Genomic DNA, 22,071 nt, shown 5'->3' on the forward strand with positions numbered 1-22,071 from the left:
GCTGTATTATTTTCCATACAAACAATTATTAACCTACTCTTACCCCCCCTCCCCCCGGTATTCGAAGGGCAGAGCCTTCTTTGGCAATTATGAGCTGAGTCATACATAGCTTCCCCCTTTTTCTAAGACTAATCCTGCTCAGGAATTCAAGTGTGACTGTATCCTTTCGCCATCTATTCTGTTTGCTTCTTCATGGCCGAAAATATTTCATGAGTAGGAAGACCCGTAGGGAGCAGTGTTCATGAGGGCCAGGAGTCCCAACTGTGGACTGCAACCCATTATCCAGTAATGGAATTCATTTATTGACTATAGACTCATATTAAAAGAAAAGGCAATTGATGAAATATAATACATCAGAGTCCTATTCACGAAACATCCCTTTCAGATAAATATAAATATATAGTAAGATATCCCGGGAGATATATATACACACACATACACACACACATATATATATACACACATACACATATATATATAAAGTTGTGATCTGCAATTTTAAAAGTTTGAAAGACACTGATGTGGACAGCACATGCAGGCCTTTCATAGTTATTTATAACTTGCCCAGCACGTTCTAATATGAACATCAGTATCTACAATTTCATTCTCAAATACTAGTGTGCATCATGGCTAATCTCTAAACATACCTTCTGTCCTGCAAGAGGGTGTCATTGAAATGTGAAGATTTTTAGAAAAATTATTTTGCACAATGGATTATTTTTAATAGCTACTTAATTAGAAGTTTAAGATTAAAGAAAAAGACATAAACTCTATAAGAATATAGGCAATTTCAAAAATCTGCAACCTATGTCACAGACCATATTCCCCAAATTTTGTGCTACATTTCCAGGGAGAAGGGTTTTTTATATCCTTTTCTGACTTTAATTGGGTCTTTTAAATTTTAACTTAAATATTTTTTGCTGAATCTTAAATATTTTAATCCAAATTAGTGATGGGATATAGAGAGAATGAATTATTCTTCATTGTACCAAAAGCTTATTGAATCACTTTTTTAAAAAACCTATATAAATGTATATTTCCCAAGAGGCTTAGCTATTCATAAATATTTTCACTTGGGTAATTGGTTAATATTTGTAAGTTTTCAGGGAAAAACAACAACAACAAAGAAAGAGTGCTCCATAATGGAGGACCACCATCACTCCAGGCAGCAGGCCAGTTTCCAGTTCTCACCATCATTGTCTGTGACATTGATCCTGTGGTGGCATGTAGCTTTGTGTCACTTGGGAGAAAGTTACACCTTTCATAAAATATGCAGCCTTTATTTTTTTTTTTAAAAAAAGTCTGTTACAAAGTCGCAAAGCAAATTCCTTGACCTTTCCCATTACCTTTGACTGCGGTTATGGATAATAGAATAGATGCAATTTGCATTTCACTCAGGGAGCAGAGGGCATCAATAATGTTCTCTGCCTTCCCCACTTCCACCCTGTAGATCAGGGGTGGGGAACCTTTTTTCTGCCAAGGGCCACTTGGAGATTTATAACATCATTCGCGGGCTACACAAAATTATCAACTTATAAATTAGCCTGCTATATTTGGTCAAACATTTAATTAAGTTACCCCTGATGCCTTGGCAGGGCCAGACTGAATGATATCACAGACCTTATATGGCCTGCAGGCCAACGTTCCCACCCCTGCGTAGATCATCATTGAAATACTGAATTAGATGATAGAGTGCTGAATTTGATGGAAAGTAGAAATAATCACATTCTTAACATCCCTTTTCATCTAACATCATGACTATTCCATCCTTATATGCTGTAAAACTTATGACTACTTTATCATTATTTTAAAAAATATAAAAATGTGAAAATGCAGAAAGAACTGGGGAGCCTACATAAAGCATCAATTCCAAAAACATACATTATAATGTGATAAAGCATTTGAGAATACTTTTACTTCTCAAATACAAAAGCATTTGAGAAGTGAGCATTTATCTGCATGCTTCTCTGGCAGACTCCAAAGATGTAAATAAGTATTTAATGGATGGTTTGTGTCCAGTTTAAATGTGTTTAAACCAAAACTAAACTAAACCAAATGCTCTGAACTCTAAAGCTTTTGTCCATATTGACCACTGTTACCCACATTTAATGTCCTTTTTCACAAATAGAACCCAAAAGGAAACTGGGATTTACAAATTAACAAACTTAAAATATTTTGTGTTACCAAATGTTTGCATTAAATGGTATCTTCATGCCCTGGCACTGTGTGACATGTAAACATTTTCCTCCCTGTGTAGAGTGGGTCTCAGAGAGCAATTCCCATGCACGAACACATCTTTGTGGTCATCGTTGCTGTTGCTCCCTCAGTAATGGTGAAATGAACATTGTATTGCCTTTGCTGATATTCCCAAAACCACAGAAAGCATAGAGGGATTGCTAGAAAATAGAAAATAGGCCACAGTAAAGAAAAAGAAAATTGCATTGGAGTAAAAGGTAAAAAACATCTTTATCCTTGATGCATGACAGAGGGCACAGTCATGGAGAGGAAATTCAGCATTCCTTGCGTAGAACTAGCACTGACAGTTTAAGCAGCTCAGCATCCAGGGCAGTGGCAAATTGCTTGTTTGAATATAGCAGTTATAATAGTGAGGGAGGTTTCCTTCCAGGAAAGAGGTCAAAGAAGTATCTAAGTTATATATCAAGTCTGGTACCTCTCTTGCGGGAGTTTTGTTGACATCACTGTTTGCAGTACCAAGTGTCATGTCAAGCTTGTGTGGCAGGATGAATCTGATTAGCCAGCCAGGTCTAGCCTCCGAGTCTGCCTTTGCTTTTGTTAAATTTCAAAACTGCCTCTGTAAGCCTTATATTTGGACTCCTGTCCCAAGATGATTTTAGTGTTTAACATATATTTACTAGGGGCCTGGTGCATGGAATTCATGCACTGGGAGGGGGGGGGTCCCTCAGCCCAGCCTGCCCCCTCTCACATACTGGGAGCCCTCAGGGGATGTCCTACTGCTGGCTTAGGACCTGGCAGAGGCTTGGGGCCTGGGCAGGGGCAGAGCCCGTGATCGGAGGGAGCTGGGGGGGGGGGGGGTCCCTGCCCAGTCCCTGAGGCTTTAGGCCTTGGCAGGGGTGGAGCCAGAAATCGGAGGCGATAGGTGTGAACTACAGAGGAAACACCTTTTCTGACCGCTCATTGGCTAAGCTCCCTGTTTGCCACTGGTAATATTCTTAGTAACTTGGGTATAAGAATCCAAAAAGGTGATCTAGGGTTTTTCCACCACACTCCTAGAGAAAAAACCGAGGGTCTGCTGCTGGAGGGCTAAGAAATGACATATCCTGCCCTAGCCGGTTTGGCTCAGTGGATAATGCCTAGGCCTGCCGACCACAGGGTCCGGGTTCGATTCTGATAAAGGGCATGTACCTAGGTTGCAGGCTCCTCCCTGGCTGGGGCCCAGGTCAGGGCTCATGCAGGAGGCAACCAATCAAAGTGTTCCTCTCACTTTGATGTTTCTCTCCCACATTCTCTAAAAATCAATGGAAACATATCCTCAGGTGAGGATAAAAAAAAATAAAGAAAGAAATGTCATATCCTATGAAAGACACATCTTGAAAATGCCTAAAGAAAGTTGTCATTTTTTCATGGTGAAGGGACTGGAGTCCGTGTTGATAAAAACACCTTGGTGGCTGCGGTGACTGCAGTGGCTGCAGCAGCGGGGTGATGGGGCTGGTGCCTTTCCCTGATCAGCCTGGTCGCCTCCCACAAAGGGAGGCCAGACTGCGGCTTAGGCCTGATCGCCACACTTGGGGCCTGGGCAGGGGCCCCCCAGCTCCCTGCAATCACTGGCTCCACCCCTGCCAAGGCCTAAAGCCTCAGGGCCTGGCCAGGGGCCCCCCAGCTCCCTCCTATCGCGGCTCCGCTCCTGCCTAGGACCAAAGCCTCTGGCTGAGGCTTGGTTGGGGCCTGGGCGGGGCCCCCCAGCTCCCTCCAATCACTGGCTCAGCCTCTGCCCTGGAGCCCCCTGGCTCAGACCCTTCCCAGGTTGCTCAGGACCCACCCGTGCCTACCTCGGAGTGACGTGGGTGCTGAGAAAGTTCCCAGGACCCAGGCTGCTGGGCGCCTACTTATGCAAATTAACCTCCGTCTTTGTTGGATTAATTTGCATACTCACTCTGATTGGCTGTGGGTGTAGCAGAGGTACAGTCAATTTACATGTTTGTCTATTATTAGGTATGATATTTTCAGGATGTCATGAATAATGGAAATCATGTTATTTGAACCTCTTAGAAAGAAAATACAATAGAATTATGGAATAACTTAAATAACACTTTCCCCCTGTAATTCTAATTTCCACTTCCACAAAATGGTAACGAACTAAAAAAAAAAATGGTAATGAACTAGAAAATAGAACAAAGTCTAGTTAATCTGTGGAACAAGTAGACCTAAATTTCCAAATGAATGCATTCCCATAATGGGTTTGGAACCACAAAGTCTGCAACAAGTGGAGTTTACTTAATGACTTCTTATTGGTTAGTAATTCAGAATCCTGCCTTTAAAAAAAGAAAGAAAAAAAAATGTTTTAGTTGACTGATCCTCCCCAGATGTGATAATAATAAAATGGCCTGGAAACTGGTGTTCAAACTTTGGTGAACAAGTCCCCCTAGGCTCATCACAAGCTTAGCAGTGATTCCCATTACAGGAAATGAGCCTGACATTTGCCTGTTTATGTCTTTTATATGTGTTTGTAGTTTAAGTTGCCTTATCAGTATATACAATCGAACAGGACTTTTACAAAGCAATGTGGGAACGATTCTATCTTCTTTGAAAGCAGACTTTTATCCTGTCTTTTCCAGCTCCCACATTTAGAAAGCTTCAAAAGCTAAACAGAACATACCCATTACCATCATTGCAGAGTTAGAGCCGGTCCATTGAATCTGTGAGATTCCGTGGGAAGAAGAGGTGCTTACTCTTCCTAATGAGACCTGAAGATAATCATGGCCTGTTAGGGGGGTGTGGCCACCTCTCAGTTTGCTACAAGCTGCAGAGTCCTTTGGGATATGAGGGTGACTTCGATGAAAGCACAGAAGGACAATAAATGCATCCAAAGCTCAGCTACTGGGTCAAGCCTCTTGAGACACATTTCATCTTCCTTACAGTACTGGCTGCTTAACACAAGTTTCTTTTGGGGAAAGTCTCACTTCTCCAGTAATTATTTTGGCACAGTTAAATTTTATGTCTACTTATATTTGCTTGAGAGAAAGAAACAGCAAACTTGAAAATCATTTTGCCGCTGTGCAAAGAAATATTATTAAGCATGTACCTTCCATCTTGAGATTCTTTTTTAAAAAAAATTTATTGATTGACTTTAAAGAGAGAGAGAAACATCCATTTGTTGTTCTACTTACATACGCATTCATTGGTTGATTCTTGTATGTGTGCTGACCTGGGATCAAACCCACAACCTTGGTATATCAGGACAATGCTCTAACCAACTGAGCTACCTGGCCAGGGTCCCAGCTTGAGATTCCTGATGCATGTGACAAACATCCATGTCATCTGCTCATTGCCTCTGCATGAACTGCCCAACTTTCTTTGATCTCCCTTCTTCACCTTACTGGCCAAGCCTCTGCTCACCCCCACCCCCACCCTAGTCAGTCAGTGAGCAGGCAGTGAATGCCAACTTATTTTAATATTACTTAAGAAATAAACCCATACGGAAGATAAATTTGCTGCCCAAACAATGTATGGTATGATGCATTCCAGAGCCAAATGCAAATGCTTTTTCCATTATGTGCAGCTTTTGGATTATTCTTGCCAGTCCTCCTTTTTATGAGCATGGAAAACAAAAGTTGACTGTGCTGTCCTTTTTCATTTGATGGGCAATGAATATGATGCTCAGAGAAGTTAAGGAATGTGTCCAAGTTAGATGCTGGAAAACGAACTCAGCTCACTGCCTTTGGGTTTAGCCATTGAATCAGAAAAAGGACTAGTTTCTCTAGATATCAACTGTGCTTTCTGATAAGATGTTTCCTCATGGAAAGTTATATTCATTACTTTTGATCATAATGGATCTTAGCATTTCCATACATAAATGGTTATGGTTTTGTAGAATGGATATGCCATTGCTTTCTGAATGATCATGTTGGTAATGTGTGTTGCTCAAGTGATATATAGAATGTATTTTATGATCATATGTTATAGTAACAAGTCTGAGAAAATATATTTAAATTATATGTCATTGTGTTTTAGTTCCAACAAGGACAATCCAGACAGCAATTTTGTGAGCCTGCAAATCAACATCACTGCTGTAGCTCAAGTAGAAATAAGAGGGTAAGTAATAAACAAAGCATTGTAGTAGTTATACTACATATAATAATAGCTTTCTATATATGAGAGTGATGATAAAATACCAGTAAAAACTGTATGGAATTTTCCTAATGCATTCAAGATCACAGTTCACTTTGGTATAAATTTTCATTCTTGTCTGCCCATTATTAGCCTTCCATTGCAAAGTAGAGTAAACCCTGTATGGTAATTAAGTCTAAAGACATCAAAACAAGGGCTCACTTTATTCCTCAAACTGACAGTTCAATAATCAAACTATAAAAGCTGGTGGTAAGAAGACAGATAAAATGGACAACTCTGTGACTGCCTGAAAGTCTCACTTCTCGAGTGATTATTTTGGCATAGTGAAAATTCAGCCTCACCATACCACATCTTGAGTTTAAGAAATGGCTAACTCTGAGATGTGAGGGCTGATGGGATCTACATTTTACAGCTTTTTCATTCTGTCCTATTCTTTGAAGAAGATGCCAATAAGCCACCAGTTGGGAGACAGGAGGAAAGTGGTCAAGTAAAAGTCTTGAGATAACTACCATCTGGGAAATTCTTCATCCTGTAGGAAAAAAAGTAATCAGAAATGGACTACATGTAGTTCTTATCTTGTGCAAGCATGGACGTCATTACTTTTATTTTAATTCTTATTTCTTCAGAACAACCAGGCAGCTAAAAAAATATCAACTGGTTTGGGGCTGAATTGTCACTGGGACTCCAGCAAGCCCAGTTCCCTTTTCCTTTTCCATAGGTCTGAGTGGTTCACATTCCTCCGCAATGGCAACTATAGATTTCTGCACTCAGAGCTTTGGTCACCTGGCATTTTCTTACTCTGCCCCCTGCTGCTCTCAAGGAAGGGGGTGTCTGCCTGCTATCCTGGCACCTCTGAGGCTCCATCTAGTGGGTTAGAGAATAATAATAATGCCTAACGTTTATTGATACTTCCATGTGTTACCCCACCATGTTAGGACATCTGAATGTGTACTAGTGTCCTTGCTGTACAACTGAGGGAGTTTGGGCACAGGAGTTAAAGGCTACACAGCTAGGAAGTGGGGGCTGGAATGTAAGTATAGGCAGTCTGTCCTAAGTGCATGCTTATAAATGTCAGCTATGCAACCTATGAGATGGAGTTTCTTGAACATTATCTACACAAAATCTCATTTTATGTATGCTTTTGTGTTTTTTTTCCCATTCAAATGAATGTTTTTGACATTCACCCACTTTAGTCCATGTGCCTATAGTTCATTCATTTTGACTGCAGAAGAGAATAACGTAAAACTATACCATAACTTATTTATCCATTCTACTCTTGATTAATACTTGGAGGTTTTCTTGTTTTATTTACTTACTTTTTTACAAACTTTCTTGTATATATTTTCTGACTATCAGAATAGTTTACGCTCCAATGTGGAATTTTAGGACCAGAGAATATACAGTGTTTCCATTGCTCCACATTATTACTATTATTGTTATTATTATTTTCCTCACCCTTTGATCTGTTTATTGATTTTTAGAGAGAGGGAAAAGGAGAAAGAGAAAAATACTGAGGTGAGAGAGAAACACTGATTGGCTGTCTCCCATACGCACCCAGACTGGGGATTGAACCTGCTTGGTTTCTGGTTACCATGAGATTCATATATAACAAGCGATGTTTGTAGCGATCCATTATAAGTTGATAGCTGTTTAAGTTCAAACACATTCTAAAACTACTATAGTTTTTACTCCTCCACATTTATTTTTTTAATTTATCTTTATTGTTGAAAGTATTACAAATGTCCCCTTTTTCCTCCATTGACTCCATTCATCCTGCCCCCAACCACCCCCCAGGCCTTTACATATGCATAACACATTAATGTTTCTGACATCATATTTTACTGTGTGTGTGTGTGTGTGTGTGTGCTTGTGTGTGTGTGTGTGATTGAATATTAAACCAAACTTTCTGGGGAAGAAGCACACTTAGTCATGATTATTGTTCTCTTTATATATTATGGGACTCAACTTAAAATTTTGTTAGTGACTTTTGCATATATGTTCATGAGAAATATAGATCTGTAGTTTTCTTTTCTTACAATATCTTTTTCTGATTTTGGTATCAGGGGGATGCCAGCTTTGTAAAATGAGTTGGAATGATTTCTCCATCTGCTCTATTTTCTGAAAGAGTTTGTGTAGAATTTGTATTATTTTTTTTCATAAATATTTGGTAAAAATCACCAGGCAAGCCATGTGAGTCTGGAGTATTTTGTTTTTTGTTTGTTTGGCTTTTTGTTTTTGCAGGAAGGTTTTAACAATTCAATTGCATTCTTTAATATAAAGCTATTTATATTCTCTGTTTCTACTTGAGTGAGCTTTGGTAGTCTTTCAAGGAATTTGTCTATTTCATCTAAGTTGTTACATGTTTTCACATGAAGTTGTTTATAATCTCTCATTTTCTTTTTACTATCTGTAGGAAGGATTTCTAATGATGGCCCCTCATCATTCCCAATATTGGCAATTTGTATCTTCTACCTTTTTCCCCAGATCAGTCTGGCTAGAGTTTAGTGGTCTTTTCAAAGCACCAATTTTTTTGTTCATTGATTTAAAAAAAAAATTTTTTTTTGCTTTTATTTTCTATTCCATTGGTTTCTGCTTTTATTGTTATTATTTCCTTCCTTCTGCTCATTTTGGGTTGGGGTTTCTCTTCTTTTTTTTCCTTCCTCTATGCAGAAATTAGATCATTGATGGGAGATCTGTCTTCTTTTTTTGCATAAGCATTTTGTGATGTAAATTTCCCTGCTTTAGTAGCATGCATAAGTGTTGATATGTTGGTTTTTCATTGCGAACTCACTTCTAAGTATTTTCTAATTTCCTTTGTGATTTCCTCTAACTTATGAGTTGACTCATAGGAAATGACCTGTTTGATTTACAGATATTTGGAGCTGATCTATTTTATTTTTGTGAATTTCTAGTTTAATTCCCCCATTCCTCTCTTGATAAAAACACTATCTTTTAAATCAGAAAAGAAAACAGAAGCATTATTATCTATGATCTTTAAAAAAAATCATAACTAGTATATATATAAATTTTTTTCTCCTTTTTAAATTTAGCTTATCTTTGTTTTGCTAACCAAAAATAAAGTGAAACTGTTTTATTCCAAAATAAATTTTAAATTTGGTACTGCTTTTATTTCTTAAGTCCAAGGAAGCTAAGGGATTAATGTAACTATTTATTTTCACATATTCATTTTGCGAGATTAATATTTTTAAATGTATTTCTGTCATCACTTATTTTACTAACGTTTCTAAGTAAAAAAGGTAGAAATGTTTCTATTCATTTTGCCAATAATCAAAACAAATCATTAAAATTGGGTTTTTCATATGGGTGCCAATTATTTTAGTTGCTTAATGTTCAACAATTGACCATATATTTTTTTCTCTAAGTTAGTGTTAAAGTTCTTTTTCAGTCATTTTACAAAATGAAACTCTTCCCTCCAAATACTCAGCAAAAAACATTAGTTCTAATGTTTAATTCTTAAAAATAGTCACTGTGTTAAAAATCTATGTTTAGTCTTCAGGAAAATCTAATTTTCTTTTTGGCCAATGGTCTTTATTCCAGTGTATGTTATCATGCACTGTCTCTAAAAGTTCTTTTCAAAAATTTAGCATTGTTTTGTAATTTTTTTTTTTCAAATTTTTATTAAGGTATTATATGTGTACATATCTTATCATTGCCCCCCACCCCCACCCCACTCCCATATATGCCCTCACCCCCCAATGTTTTGCATCCGTTGGTTACTCTTATATACATGCATATAAGTCCTTCAGTTGATCTCTTATTTCCCCCACCTCTCCCTAACCTTACCACTGTAATTTGACAGTCTGTTTGATGCTTTACTGCCTCTGTAACTATCTTTTTGTTCATCAGTTTATAATGTTTTTCATTATCCCCAAATGAGTGGGATCATGTGGTATTTTTCTTTCATTGACTGGCTTATTTCACTTAGCATAATGTTCTCTAATTCCATCCAAGTGCCTACAAATGGTAGTAATTCCTTCTTTTTTACGGCAGCATAGTATTCCATTGTGTAGATGTACCATAGTTTTCTGATCCAGTCATCTGCTGATGGGCATTTAGGCTGTTTCCAAATCTTAGCTATTGTAAATTGTGCTGCTATGAACATAGGGGTGCATATATCCTTTCTGATTGGTGTTTCTGGTTTCTTAGGATATATTCCTAGGAGTGGGATTACTGGGTCAAATGGGAGTTCCATTTTCAGTTTTTTGAGGAAACTCCATACTGTTCTCCACAGTGGCTGCACCAGTCTGCATTCCCACCAGCAGTGCACGAGGGTTCCTTTTTCTCCGCATCCTCGCCAACACTTGTCGTTTGTTGATTTGTTGATGATAGCCATTCTGACAGGTGTGAGATGGTATCGCATTGTTGTTTTGATTTGCATCTCTCGGATAATTAGTGACTTTGAGCATGTTTTCATGTGTCTCTTGGCCTTCCTTCTGTCTTCTTTCGAAAAGCTTCTATTTAGGTCCGTTGCCCATTTTTTTATTGGATCATTTATCTTCCTTTTATTAAGTTGTATAAGCTGCCTGTAGATGTTGGAAATTAAACCTTTATCAGTGATACCATTTGCAAATATGTTCTCCCATACAGTGGGGTTTCTTGTTGTTTTGTTGATGGTTTCTTTTGCTGTGCAAAAGCTTTTTATTTTGATGTAGTCCCATTTGTTTATTTTCTGTTTGGCTTCCATTACCCTAGGGGCAGTATCACTGAAAAAGTTCTTTTGGCATATGTCTGAGATTTTGCTGCCTGTGGATTCCTCTAGTATTTTTATGGTTTCCCGTCTTATATTTAAGTCCTGTACCCATTTTGAGTTTATTTTTGTGTATGGTGTAAGTTGGTGATCTAGTTTCATTTTTTTGCATGTATCTGTCCAATTTTCCCAACACCATTTATTAAAGAGACTGTCTTGACTCCATTGTATGTTCATGCCTCCTTTGTCAAATATTAAATGCGCATATTGGTTTGGGTCGATATCTGGATTCTCTATTCTGTTCCATTGATCTATATGTCTGTTCTTGTGCCAGTACCAGGCTGTTTTGATGACAGTGGCTTTGTAATACAGCTTGAAATCTGGTATTGAGATCCCTCCTACTTTATTCTTCTTTCTCAGGATTGCTGTGGCTATTCGGGGTCTTTTTTTATTCCAGATGAATTTTTGGAGAGTTCTTTCTAGGTCTGTGAAATACGCCGTTGGTATTTTAATGGGGAGTGCATTGAATCTATAGATTGCTTTGGGTAGTATGGACATTTTAATGATGTTGATTCTACCAATCCATGAACATGGTATGTTCTTCCATCTGTTTACATCTTCCTCTATCTCTTTTTTCAGTGTCCTGTAGTTTTCCGCATATAGGTCTTTTACCTCCTTGGTTAGGTTTATTCCTAAGTATCTTAATTTTTTTGGTGCGATGGAAAATGGGATTGCTTTTTTAGTCTCTCTTTCTGTAAGTTCATTGTTGGTGTATAGAAATGCCATAGATTTCTTGGTGTTAATTTTGTATCCTGCTACATTGCCGAATTCATTTATTAAGTCTGTTAGTTTTTTGATGGAGTCTTTCGGGTTTTTTATGTACAATATCATGTCATCTGCAAATAAGGACAGCTTTACTTCTTCTTTTCCAATTTGGATGCCTTTTATTTCTTCTTCTTGTCTAATTGCAGTGGCTAATACTTCCAGTACTATGTCAAACAGGAGTGGTGAGAGTGGGCATCCCTGTCTTGTTCCTGTTCTTAGGGGAAATGGTTTTAGTTTTTGCCCATTGAGTATGATGTTAGCTGTGGGTTTATCATATATAGCTTTTATGATGTTGAGGTATGATCCTTCTATTCCCACCTTGTTGAGAGTTTTTATCAAGAAAGGGTGTTGGATTTTGTCAAATGCTTTTTCTGCATCAATTGATATGACTATGTGATTTTTATCTCTCAATTTGTTTATGTGATGTATCACATTTATTGATTTGCGGATATTGAACCATCCTTGCATTCCTGGGATAAATCCTACTTGGTCATGGTGTATGATCTTTCTGATGTACTGCTGGATCCTATTTGCTAGAATTTTGTTGAGGATTTTGGCATCTACATTCATGAGGGATATTGGCCTGTAATTCTCCTTCATTGTGTTGTCTTTATCTGGTTTTTGTATTAGGGTGATGCTGGCTTCATAGAAGGAGCTGGGAAGTGTTCCTTCCTCTTGAATTTTTTGGAATAGTCTGAGGAGGATAGGTTTTAATTCTTCCTTGAATGTTTGGTAGAACTCTCCTGTGAAGCCGTCTGGCCCCGGGCTTTTGTTTGCCGGAAGCTCTTTGATGACTGCTTCAATTTCTTCCATAGTTACTGGCATGTTGAGCTGTTTAGATTCTTCCTGATTGAGTTTTGGAAGGTTATATTTTTCTAGGAATATGTCCATTTCCTGCAGGTTGTCCAGTTTGTTGGAATAGAGTTGTTCGTAGTATTTTTTAACAATCCTTTGTATTTCGGCGGGATCTGTTGTTATTTCACCTCTTTCATTTCTGATCTTGTTTATTTGGGTCCTCTCCCTTTGCTTCTTGGTGAGCCTGGCTAGAGGTTCATCAATCTTGTTTATCCTTTCAAAGAACCAGCTCTTGGTTTTGTTGATCTTTTGTATTGTTTCTTTGGTCTCTATGTCGTTTATCTGTGCTCTGATCTTTATTATTTCCTTCCTTCTGCTTACACTGGGCTTTTCTTGTTGCTCTTTTTCTAACTCTTTGAGTTGTTGGGTTAGGTAATTTATTACCCCTGTTTCTTGTTTTTTGCAGTAGGCTTGTAGAGCTATGAACTTCCCTCTCAAGACTGCTTTCGCTGTGTCCCATAGATTTTGGATTGTAGTGTTTTCATTGTCATTTGTTGTCATGATGTTTTTTATTTCTTCTTTGATCTCTCTTGTAACCCAGTCATGGTTTAATAGCATGCTGTTTAGTCTCCATGTGTTTGATTTCTTTGGGTTGTTTTTATTGTAGTTGATTTCCAGTTTTATGCCACTGTGGTCTGAGAAGATGCTTGATATGATTTCTATCTTCTTGAATTTGAAGAGACTTTGCCTATGTCCCAACATATGGTCTATCTTTGAAAATGACCCATGTGCGCTTGAGAAGAATGTATATTCTGTGGCTTTGGGGTGAAATGTTCTGAAGATGTCAATTAATTCCATCTGGTCTAGTGAGTCATTTAGGATTGATGTTTCTTTGCTGATGTTTTGTTTAGAGGATTTGTCCAATGGTGATAGTGGGGTATTAAAGTCTCCTACTATGATTGTATTGCTGTCAATGTCTCCCTTAATATCCTCCAGGAGTTTTTTTATGTATTTGGGTGCTCCTGTATTGGGTGCATATATGTTTACCAGAGTTATTTCTTCTTGTTGGATTGCTCCCTTTAGTATTATGAAATGGCCTTCCTTATCTCTTGTTATGTCCTTCAGTTTGAGATCTAATTTGTCAGAAATAAGTATTGCTACCCCAGCTTTTTTTTCAGTTCCATTTGCCTGGAAAACCTTTTTCCATCCCTTCACCCTCAGTCTGTGTGCGTCTTTTTTTTCTGAGGTGGGTTTCTTGTAGACAGCAGATATATGGGTCATGTTTTCTTATCCAATCTGTTACCCTATGTCTTTTGATTGGGGCATTTAATCCATTTACATTTAAAGTTATTATTGATAGGTACTTATTTGTCGCCATTCCTATTCTTTACCCCTGTGTTACTTCTTCGCTTCCTGTTTCTTTCTTTCTTTTTTTTTTTTTTTTTACAGTAGACCCTTTAGCATTTCTTGCATTGCTGGTTTGGTGGTAATAAATTCCCTTAGTCCTTTTTTGTCTGTGAAGCTCCTGATTTCACCTTCAATTTTGATTGACAGCCTTGCTGGGTACAGTATTCTTGGATTCAGCCCCTTCCTTTGCATGACTTTGTATATTTCATTCCATTCCCTTCTGGCCTGATGAGTTTCTGTTGAGAAATCAGTTGCTAGTCTGATGGGGGTTCCTTTGTATGTAACTTTCTGTCTCTCTCTTGCTGCTTTTAAGATTCTTACTTTGTCGTTGGTGTTTGCCAATTTAATTATAATGTGCCTTGGCGTCGGTCTTTTGGGGTTCATTTTGCTTGGGACTCTGTGAGCTTCTTGGATTTGTGTGGGTTTTTTCTTCCCTATATCTGGGAAATTTTCTGTCATTATTTCTTCAAAGAGGTTTTCTATTCCTTGCTCAGCTTCCTTTCCTTCTGGAACCCCTATTATGCGGATGTTGTTTTGTTTCGTGTTGTCCCAAAGTTCCCTTAGACTCTCCTCCTGCCTTTTAATTTTTTTTTCTAGAAGTTGCTCTACTTGGGTATTTTTTTCCATCTTGTCTTCTAGCTCACTGATGCGGTCCTCTGCTTCTTCTAGTCTACTCTTGATGCTTTCTATTGAGTTCTTTACAGCAGCGATGTCATTTTTCATTTCTTCTTGGTTCTTCTTCATTTCCTCTTGGTTCTTGCTCATATTGTCGAATTTGTCTTCCATTCTTTTCAGCCACCTTATGACCATTTCTCTGAATTCTTTTTCTGGAAGGTTGCTTGCCTCCATTTCGTTTACTTCCTTTTCTGGTGATGCCTGCTTTTCTTTCATATGCGGGCTGCTTCTTTGTCTCCCCATGGTCTCTCTTCTCTGGGTGTCTGGTTATGTAGTTCTCTCTCTCCTGGGTTGATTTAAAGGCACAAAATACAGCACTACCAGGTACAACTCACAAGGCACTGAACAGGAATGTATTCACGATATTAATAACCTCCAATAAAGGTGACCACCAGAGAAAGGCAAATTAGGTGATAGGAGAGAAAGAAGAAGAGGAAAAAAGAAAGAAAGAAAGAAAAAAAGAAAAAAGGAGTGTGAAAATGAAATTGGGAAAAGGGAAAGTAAAGAGAAAAAAAAAAGTAAGAGAGACAAGAAAGTGACTAAGAGAGAAAGGGGAACAGACTATATATATTGGGGATAAAACTCCAATAGAACAATCACTAATCCCAGCAAATGCCAGCAACAAGTGCCTGGGGATTAATACAAACTACAACACCAACTAATATGGATTGAGGCAAGGGAAAGCTGAAGCACAAAACAAACAAAAAAATAAACAAAAGAAGAATAAGCAAAACAATCTCACAAAAACAGCATAAAAATTGGATATAATCTACATTCAAGCAAACAACAACAAAAGGACAGAGAGAAGGACAAGTTTATGGATAGCTCAGACAGCGAAGGGAGAGGTGTATGTGGACTTGGAGCAGGGGATTAGAGATTAGATATGTAAGTAGGGTGAAATTTTAACAAGGGTTAAACAGAAAGAATAGGGAAAATCTAAAGCAGTAAAAGGGTAAGACAAACAGGACACTGAAAAGGGGGAGGTTAGGAAGAGAGTGATGGCCTAAAGGTAGAGTTGAGATAGAGTAAAACGATGCTAAAGGAAAGATAAAAAATAGAATGTAGAACCCTAATCCCAAAATAAAATGAAGAGAAAATAAAATGACACTTTAAAAAAAAAAAAAGATAAAATAGCAGTAGTAATAATACGGATTGAAAATAAAAATGTAATCATTAAAAAGGTAAAATCAAGTGATGAAAAAAGAAAAAAAAGTTTCTTGATTAAAAGATGCAAAAAATGAAAAAAAAAAAATAAAAAAAAAAATAAAAGGTAAAAATAAAATGTGAAGTAGTGAAGGTCATTCACTTCCTCTGTTTTTCTGTTTGGCACGCCTGTTTCTCAGTCCAGACAGTATTGCAGTTCCCTGCGATCCACTGCTCTTCGGTGTTGTAAGCCAGTCCTGATTTTAAGCAGGCGGTGTGTCTTAATTTCTCGTATTCCTTTATTTTTGATTACGCAAGAGTCAATTTGTGATTCAGCCCCTGGGTGGCAGTGTTTCTGGATTGACTTCCGGGTCTATCTATGGCCTCTCTAGGCAGTGTTAGAGCCTTCTTTCCCTGTGGCACTCGCCACCGGCCTGTGGGCGTGGTCTGCCTCAGAGCTGACTCTCTGATGGTCACTCCCCGCTCCGATCCCCAGGTTCCAGAAAAACAATTTTCCCCTGCAGTCTCCCAGGGTGTCCCCAACTGGGTGATCCTATGTATTGGGCTTAGTAATCAGAAGCAAGGATTTGAAGAGGAAAAAGCCCAAGTGTGCGAACTCCAGGACTGCGAGTAAACCCAGGCACAAAGGGAGCGCACGGGCTGCGCGTAAGTCTGGACAGCCTGAAATTCTTAGGGTGTCCCTGCACTTCAGATCAAAATGGGTTGCTTTTTAGAGTGCCCTTCTCTTAGCAGCTCTGAGGACCCCTTTCCACAATCACAGATCACGCCAGCCCCTACAGCCACGGATTTTTCTAGGCACAGACTTCCCTGGTCCTCCAGCTCCCGCAAAACGCGCGTTCCTCTCTCCCGCCGGGACCAGAGACCTCACCTTATCCCAGGCGAAATCTGACCTTTCCGTGGTGGAGTGTAGAGCTCCTCTGAACCCGTGTGCTTGCGCCAGTTGGGGAGCGTTGTTCTGGGGCTCGCAGCTGTTCCTGGGGTGCCGCAGTTGTGGATTCTCAGGCTTCAGATAAGCTCCACTTTCCGGATCAAGATGGCGCAGACTCCGCGTCCAACCCCGCAGCTCCGGGAGGGGACCCAGCCGCAGTTCGTGCTGCCAGGTCAGGGGAACCCCGTTCAGCAGTCCCCCACCTCCTTCTGGAATTCAGCTGTCTCCCAACCAGCCAACAAACACTCCTTGTGCGTCCCTCAGCTGTTCTTTCTTTCTGCTCCGGGACAAGGCTCGGAACACGTCTGTCTATTCCGCCGCCATTATTCCCTCTCCCGCATTGTTTTGTAATTTAAAAAATAAACTCATATGGATTTATTTTTTGGGGGTGGGAAAAAATATTGAGACTTGTTTCATTTGTTTCAAAGCTAGGTAATTTCAACAGTGTCTTTAAGCAGCTGTACATGTCACCTGTTGGCACAAAGGATTAGTTTAGCGTAGTTATGTAAGAAGTAAACTTGGTCACAAGAAGCAGCACCACATATATTAAGATATCAAAGAATAACAAAATTTTACCTTTTATAAAATAATCAGGATTGAATGGGTTTGTATTAAGAGAGCATACAATCATGAATAACTACTTTCTTCATAGATATTGTCTTTAGCAGGTAGAGCCAACATTGTTCCATAAATGATAGTCTTTGCTATTTTGGACTAATACTGCTGAAAACAGGCATATGAAAATTGGGTCATGCCATACTACTACATTATCAGATTTTAACTTCCTGATAGCATATAGATTTTAAATGATCAAAAATCTAATTCATTGCTTTCTCTCAAAGCTCTTCTCAATGTCCAGTGTTAACACTGAGCACCCTAATTTCCTTATTGCTCGAGGGTCTCTGTGAGTAACGGACTCTCCTGCATCTTAGAATGTGAGGCTATTAAGTAAGGGTTGTTGGATTACTGCACTGGCTGTTCTCCTAGGTTAATTAGTTAATGATATTCTTTCTCCCTTCCTTCTAAAAAAATAATAACTTTGAAAACATTGAGCAATGCTTCCCTTATTTAGTTGGGATCTTTAGAGAGCCATTCTTTGCCATGGTTTCCCCAGGTTTGGAAAGGTCTTCAGAGGGTGGATATGTGAATTTTGTGAGTCATACTTTTTAAATGATTTTGCCACACCCTGTGATAGGTTTCTTTATAGATTTTTATTTGATTTTGTTATAGAAATGGGTCGGGAACTTTCTTTTTAAGTTGTGTTTACTAAAACCGCTGCAGCCCAGAGGCCCCTGTGGTGCACTGTATATTGGAAATAGAGTGGATGGTGCTGAGCAAACCTGAGCTCTAATCTTCACCTGCAATTAAGTTCCTACTTCTCTGGCCATCAGTTTTTATTTCATTTATGAAGTGAGGGCTTTTGATCACAATGTCTCCATAATACTGGCCCCAGATCTAACTGTATGATTCTGTGGTCCTAGAGAATTCATGACCAATCCTTTAGGACTAAGGATCATAAAAACAAAGCAAAACAAAAGTTTTCCTAGCGCCTCAATATGGATGTAGGCATGATGGAAATCATCTCTGTTGTTGCCGAGCTAAGAAGCCTAAAAGTGAAATAAAGCTTTGGGTGGTGAGGTCATCAAGACCATGTGGGAATGGAAGCCCAAGCGCACTGGACTTCCCTCTAGTGAAAGAAACCTGTCATCTTCTAGACTTTTTTTTTTACCAAGTTCCCTATGTTTGATCGAAACAGGATTTAATAAAATTAAGTAGGTAAAGGACACATGGCATAACAACAAAACACGCAAGGCTGTGCCCTGCACTTTTTATTTAATAATTATACCTTAAGAACGAATGCAAAATACTTTACAATTTAGTACATTTCTGTGGTTTTCTAAAAAACATACTTATACCCACCCCCAGAAGACAATGCCCCCGAATTAACTTTGACCAAAAGCATTTGAGATGTTTTCCAATTATTTGCGGTGTGCAACCCAAAAAGTTTATAATCACAATTTTCCAGATGAGGAAATCGAGACACAGACATTAAATTATTTGCCCTTGGTTCAGAATTTAACCCAATCAAGTGTACTTTCTGCTTTAGAAAGAGGTTGCCAGAGGGAGGAAAAAAAGATAACGTTCGAAGTTGCTGGAGGCTGTATTAATTATTGGATACCCTTAAAAGGGCATTTAAGACATCTGGTTGCCAAAAGACAAGATGAAGTTACTTTCAGCTGAAAGTCTAGAAAGTCTTTTAAATATATCTTTAGCTGAAAATTACTAGAAGGTATTGTGGGTTTCCTAAGAATCATCTTTTTTGAGATTGTGTGAAAATAATCATTTGGTTTATAATCAGCTTTTAATATGGAATAGCGCCATGTACTGCATTTCATTCATCCAGTGCTCACTCTCAAGGTGTAAGTTGCAGGCAAAAATAGCTAGCTATCGAGTTAATATCCTGCTTACATGATTACACCATTTAATTTATCCTTGAGTTATCTATAAAACAACTTTAGAACACGAACAGGCTTTATTTTCTTTTGGCTCCAGGCCTGGCCTTTTGAGAGGTATGGCTGAATTAATAGGAAGCCAAAGAAATCTAAGAAAGAGGAATATACAAGTGGTTATTTTTCTACTATGAAGTATTTCACTGGACATTTAACACCCACACAAAATTCTAGATTTTTATTCACACAAAACAGTCCTATTTCTTGATATGGCCCAAAGTAGGAATTGTATATCCTATACACACACACACAGGCACACACACACTCACACTTACATTTACACAGGATCTAATACACACACACACACTAGTGGCCCAGTGCACAAAATTCGTGCACATTAAAAAGGAATTAATTAGAGGAAACACTTTAATATTGCTATTTGCCCTTTCTCTATAATAGAAGTGTCAGAGATGAAAGAAAATTAGTAAAATGTATATGAAAATCTTCCTCCTCTCAGAGTCTGGGGCATGCCGCAGGATCCAGAGTCAAGTCCCCGCCTACCCGCAGCGCCTCAAAATCGCACGAGACCCAGACCCAGCCAGCCCCACCCCCGTGGGGCTAGATCCAGACCCAGCTGACCCCACCCTTGCCAAGCCCCACCAGGCGGGGGGTGCAGCCTCAGGTCCCCTGTCAAGCCCCACCCGGGGGGAGGCACAGCCCCAGGGCCCCCATCAAACCCCACAGGGTGTGGGACGCAGCCTCAGGTTCCCCATCAAGCCCCACCAGGTGGGGGGCACAGCCTCAGGTCCTCCAGCGCACCCTCAGCGCCCTTGGCCCAGTGCCATGGCAGACAGCGCAGCCTGAGGTCCCCTATCAAGCCCCGCCAGGGTGGGGTGCATGGACTGAGGTCCCCCAGCCTGGGCACGGGTGGGGGGTGTGCCTTGAGGTCCCTCATCAAGCCCTGCCGGGTGGGGAGCATGGCCTGAGGGGGGTGAGCCTCAGGTCCCTGCTGATTGCTTGTTAAAGCTCCTTACAGGGCGGGGGGTGAGCCTCAGGTCCCTGCTGATTGCTTGTTAAAGCTCCTTACAGGACCTCAGCCTCCACTGAGGGTGCAGCCATCTTGTGTTATGGAAACCCCACCTCCACAGTGGGTGCAGCCATCTTTTTTATGGCATGACGGTCAATTTGCATATTCCCTCTTTATTAGATAGGATATATGTATGTGTATGTTATGTATGTATGTGCTAAATTATTCATCTCAAGAGATGAGATGAGATGCTGTAAAATAGCCAATCTCTGAGCTAGAGACTGGTAATTTAGAGCATATGGTGGATGTTTCAGACCCTTTACCATTCCGATAGTTATTTTGCTGAACATCACTTTCAATACTGTTTTCCTTATAGGCAATATCTATTCAAAACATTGAGAGCCACTTTCTCCTGGCACTGTGGTACTGACACTAGTGAAGCATTCTTTACATGTGCCGTCATCAGCAGTTAATGTAACATTCCATGTTTCAGAGTCTCCCACCCTCTGCAGATTGTTCTGCCCATTCATAACTGGGAACCGGAAGAGGAACCCCGCAAAGAGGAAGGAGTTGGACCATTGGTGGAACATGTTTATGAGGTAGCTGCTGTCTGGTGAAGCTGTGTTAGGGGTTTATTCCTATGCTCTTGAGTAATAAATGCTTCATAGCCTTTTAAAAGACATCAAATCTGAGCTTCACATACTGCCCAGATTTGTGCTATTCTGCTATAATATTGCAATGAAGGGGGTGGGGGGAGTATCTTAAGACACTTTGCTTGTAGTGGTGAGAGTCATTATATAGGGAAAAGCATCTTATCTTGTTACTGCTCTGCTTTGTTAAATGGTCTTTATTTCCTTTCTTTTTAATGTTTACACAGTCTAAGCATAAAACTAACTAGCTCCCTAGACTTTATTTCACTTACTCTTACATTTTCAGATATCCTTAAAACCCACCCACATCCTAAACTGAAGGTCACCAACCAAAGGTACCAGACAGAGGAACTTTTATGTATTATTCACTATTATACCAAAAAAAGTGTAAATAATATAGTATATGATGGGTGGATGGTGGATAGATAAGAATAATTTTACTGTTCATTGATAAGCCCAATTAGACACGAATAACTTATTCTGAGATTTAAAGTAGTCTGCTGATTAGTAAAATGTTTTCCAGAAGTGAGCCAGTGGCTCATGAGTAAACCTGGTCATCTTTTCTCACTTCAAATGTCAAACAGTGAATACAAAGGAGCTTTGTTGATATAGCATCTGAAACATTTAATTTTTTACAATTAGAAGCCAAGATACAGTAAATGGTTAGTTTAGAAGTTCATTTTTTAATTTTTTAAAAATAAAGTTAATGCTCTCAGTGGAGAGTAGTTATTCCTGTTCATTTTCAAGGGACCAGAAGTTGAATTTTGGTAAAAATGATATTCCAAGCCATTATCCATTTGAGGTTTCTTCTTTTTAAAAAAAAAAATATTTTTATTGATTTCAGAGAGGAAAGAACAGGGAGAGAGAGATAGAAACATTAATGATGGGAGAGAATCATTGATCGGCTGCCTCCTGCAAGCCCCCAACTGGGGACCAAGCCCACAGCCCAGGCATGTGCCCTGACCTGGAATCAAACCACGACTGCCTGGTTCATAGGTCGGTGCTCAGAGGTTTCTGCTTGATTAATGCCCCCTTTCCTATGTAACCCATGCCACTGGTCTAATAATTCTGACTATGACTTTCATTTCAAGCTCCACTCTCTACACTTAACAATA

At 39.3% G+C, this 22,071-nt stretch overlaps 1 protein-coding gene across 1 annotated transcript in view; it reads left to right on the plus strand.

The window, feature by feature from the left end:
• ITGA8 (integrin subunit alpha 8) overlaps positions 1-22,071 on the plus strand; it is a 216,396-nt gene that overhangs the window by 160,507 nt on the left and 33,818 nt on the right. Inside the window, exons 23-24 of the mRNA XM_080672065.1 lie at positions 6,211-6,291; positions 20,800-20,905. Coding sequence (XP_080528191.1) covers positions 6,211-6,291; positions 20,800-20,905 — 187 coding nt within the window. The remainder of the gene's footprint in view (positions 1-6,210; positions 6,292-20,799; positions 20,906-22,071) is intronic.

This window comes from Plecotus auritus, assembly GCF_963455305.1.
Source record: "Plecotus auritus genome assembly, chromosome: 1".
Lineage (NCBI taxonomy): Eukaryota > Metazoa > Chordata > Mammalia > Chiroptera > Vespertilionidae > Plecotus > Plecotus auritus.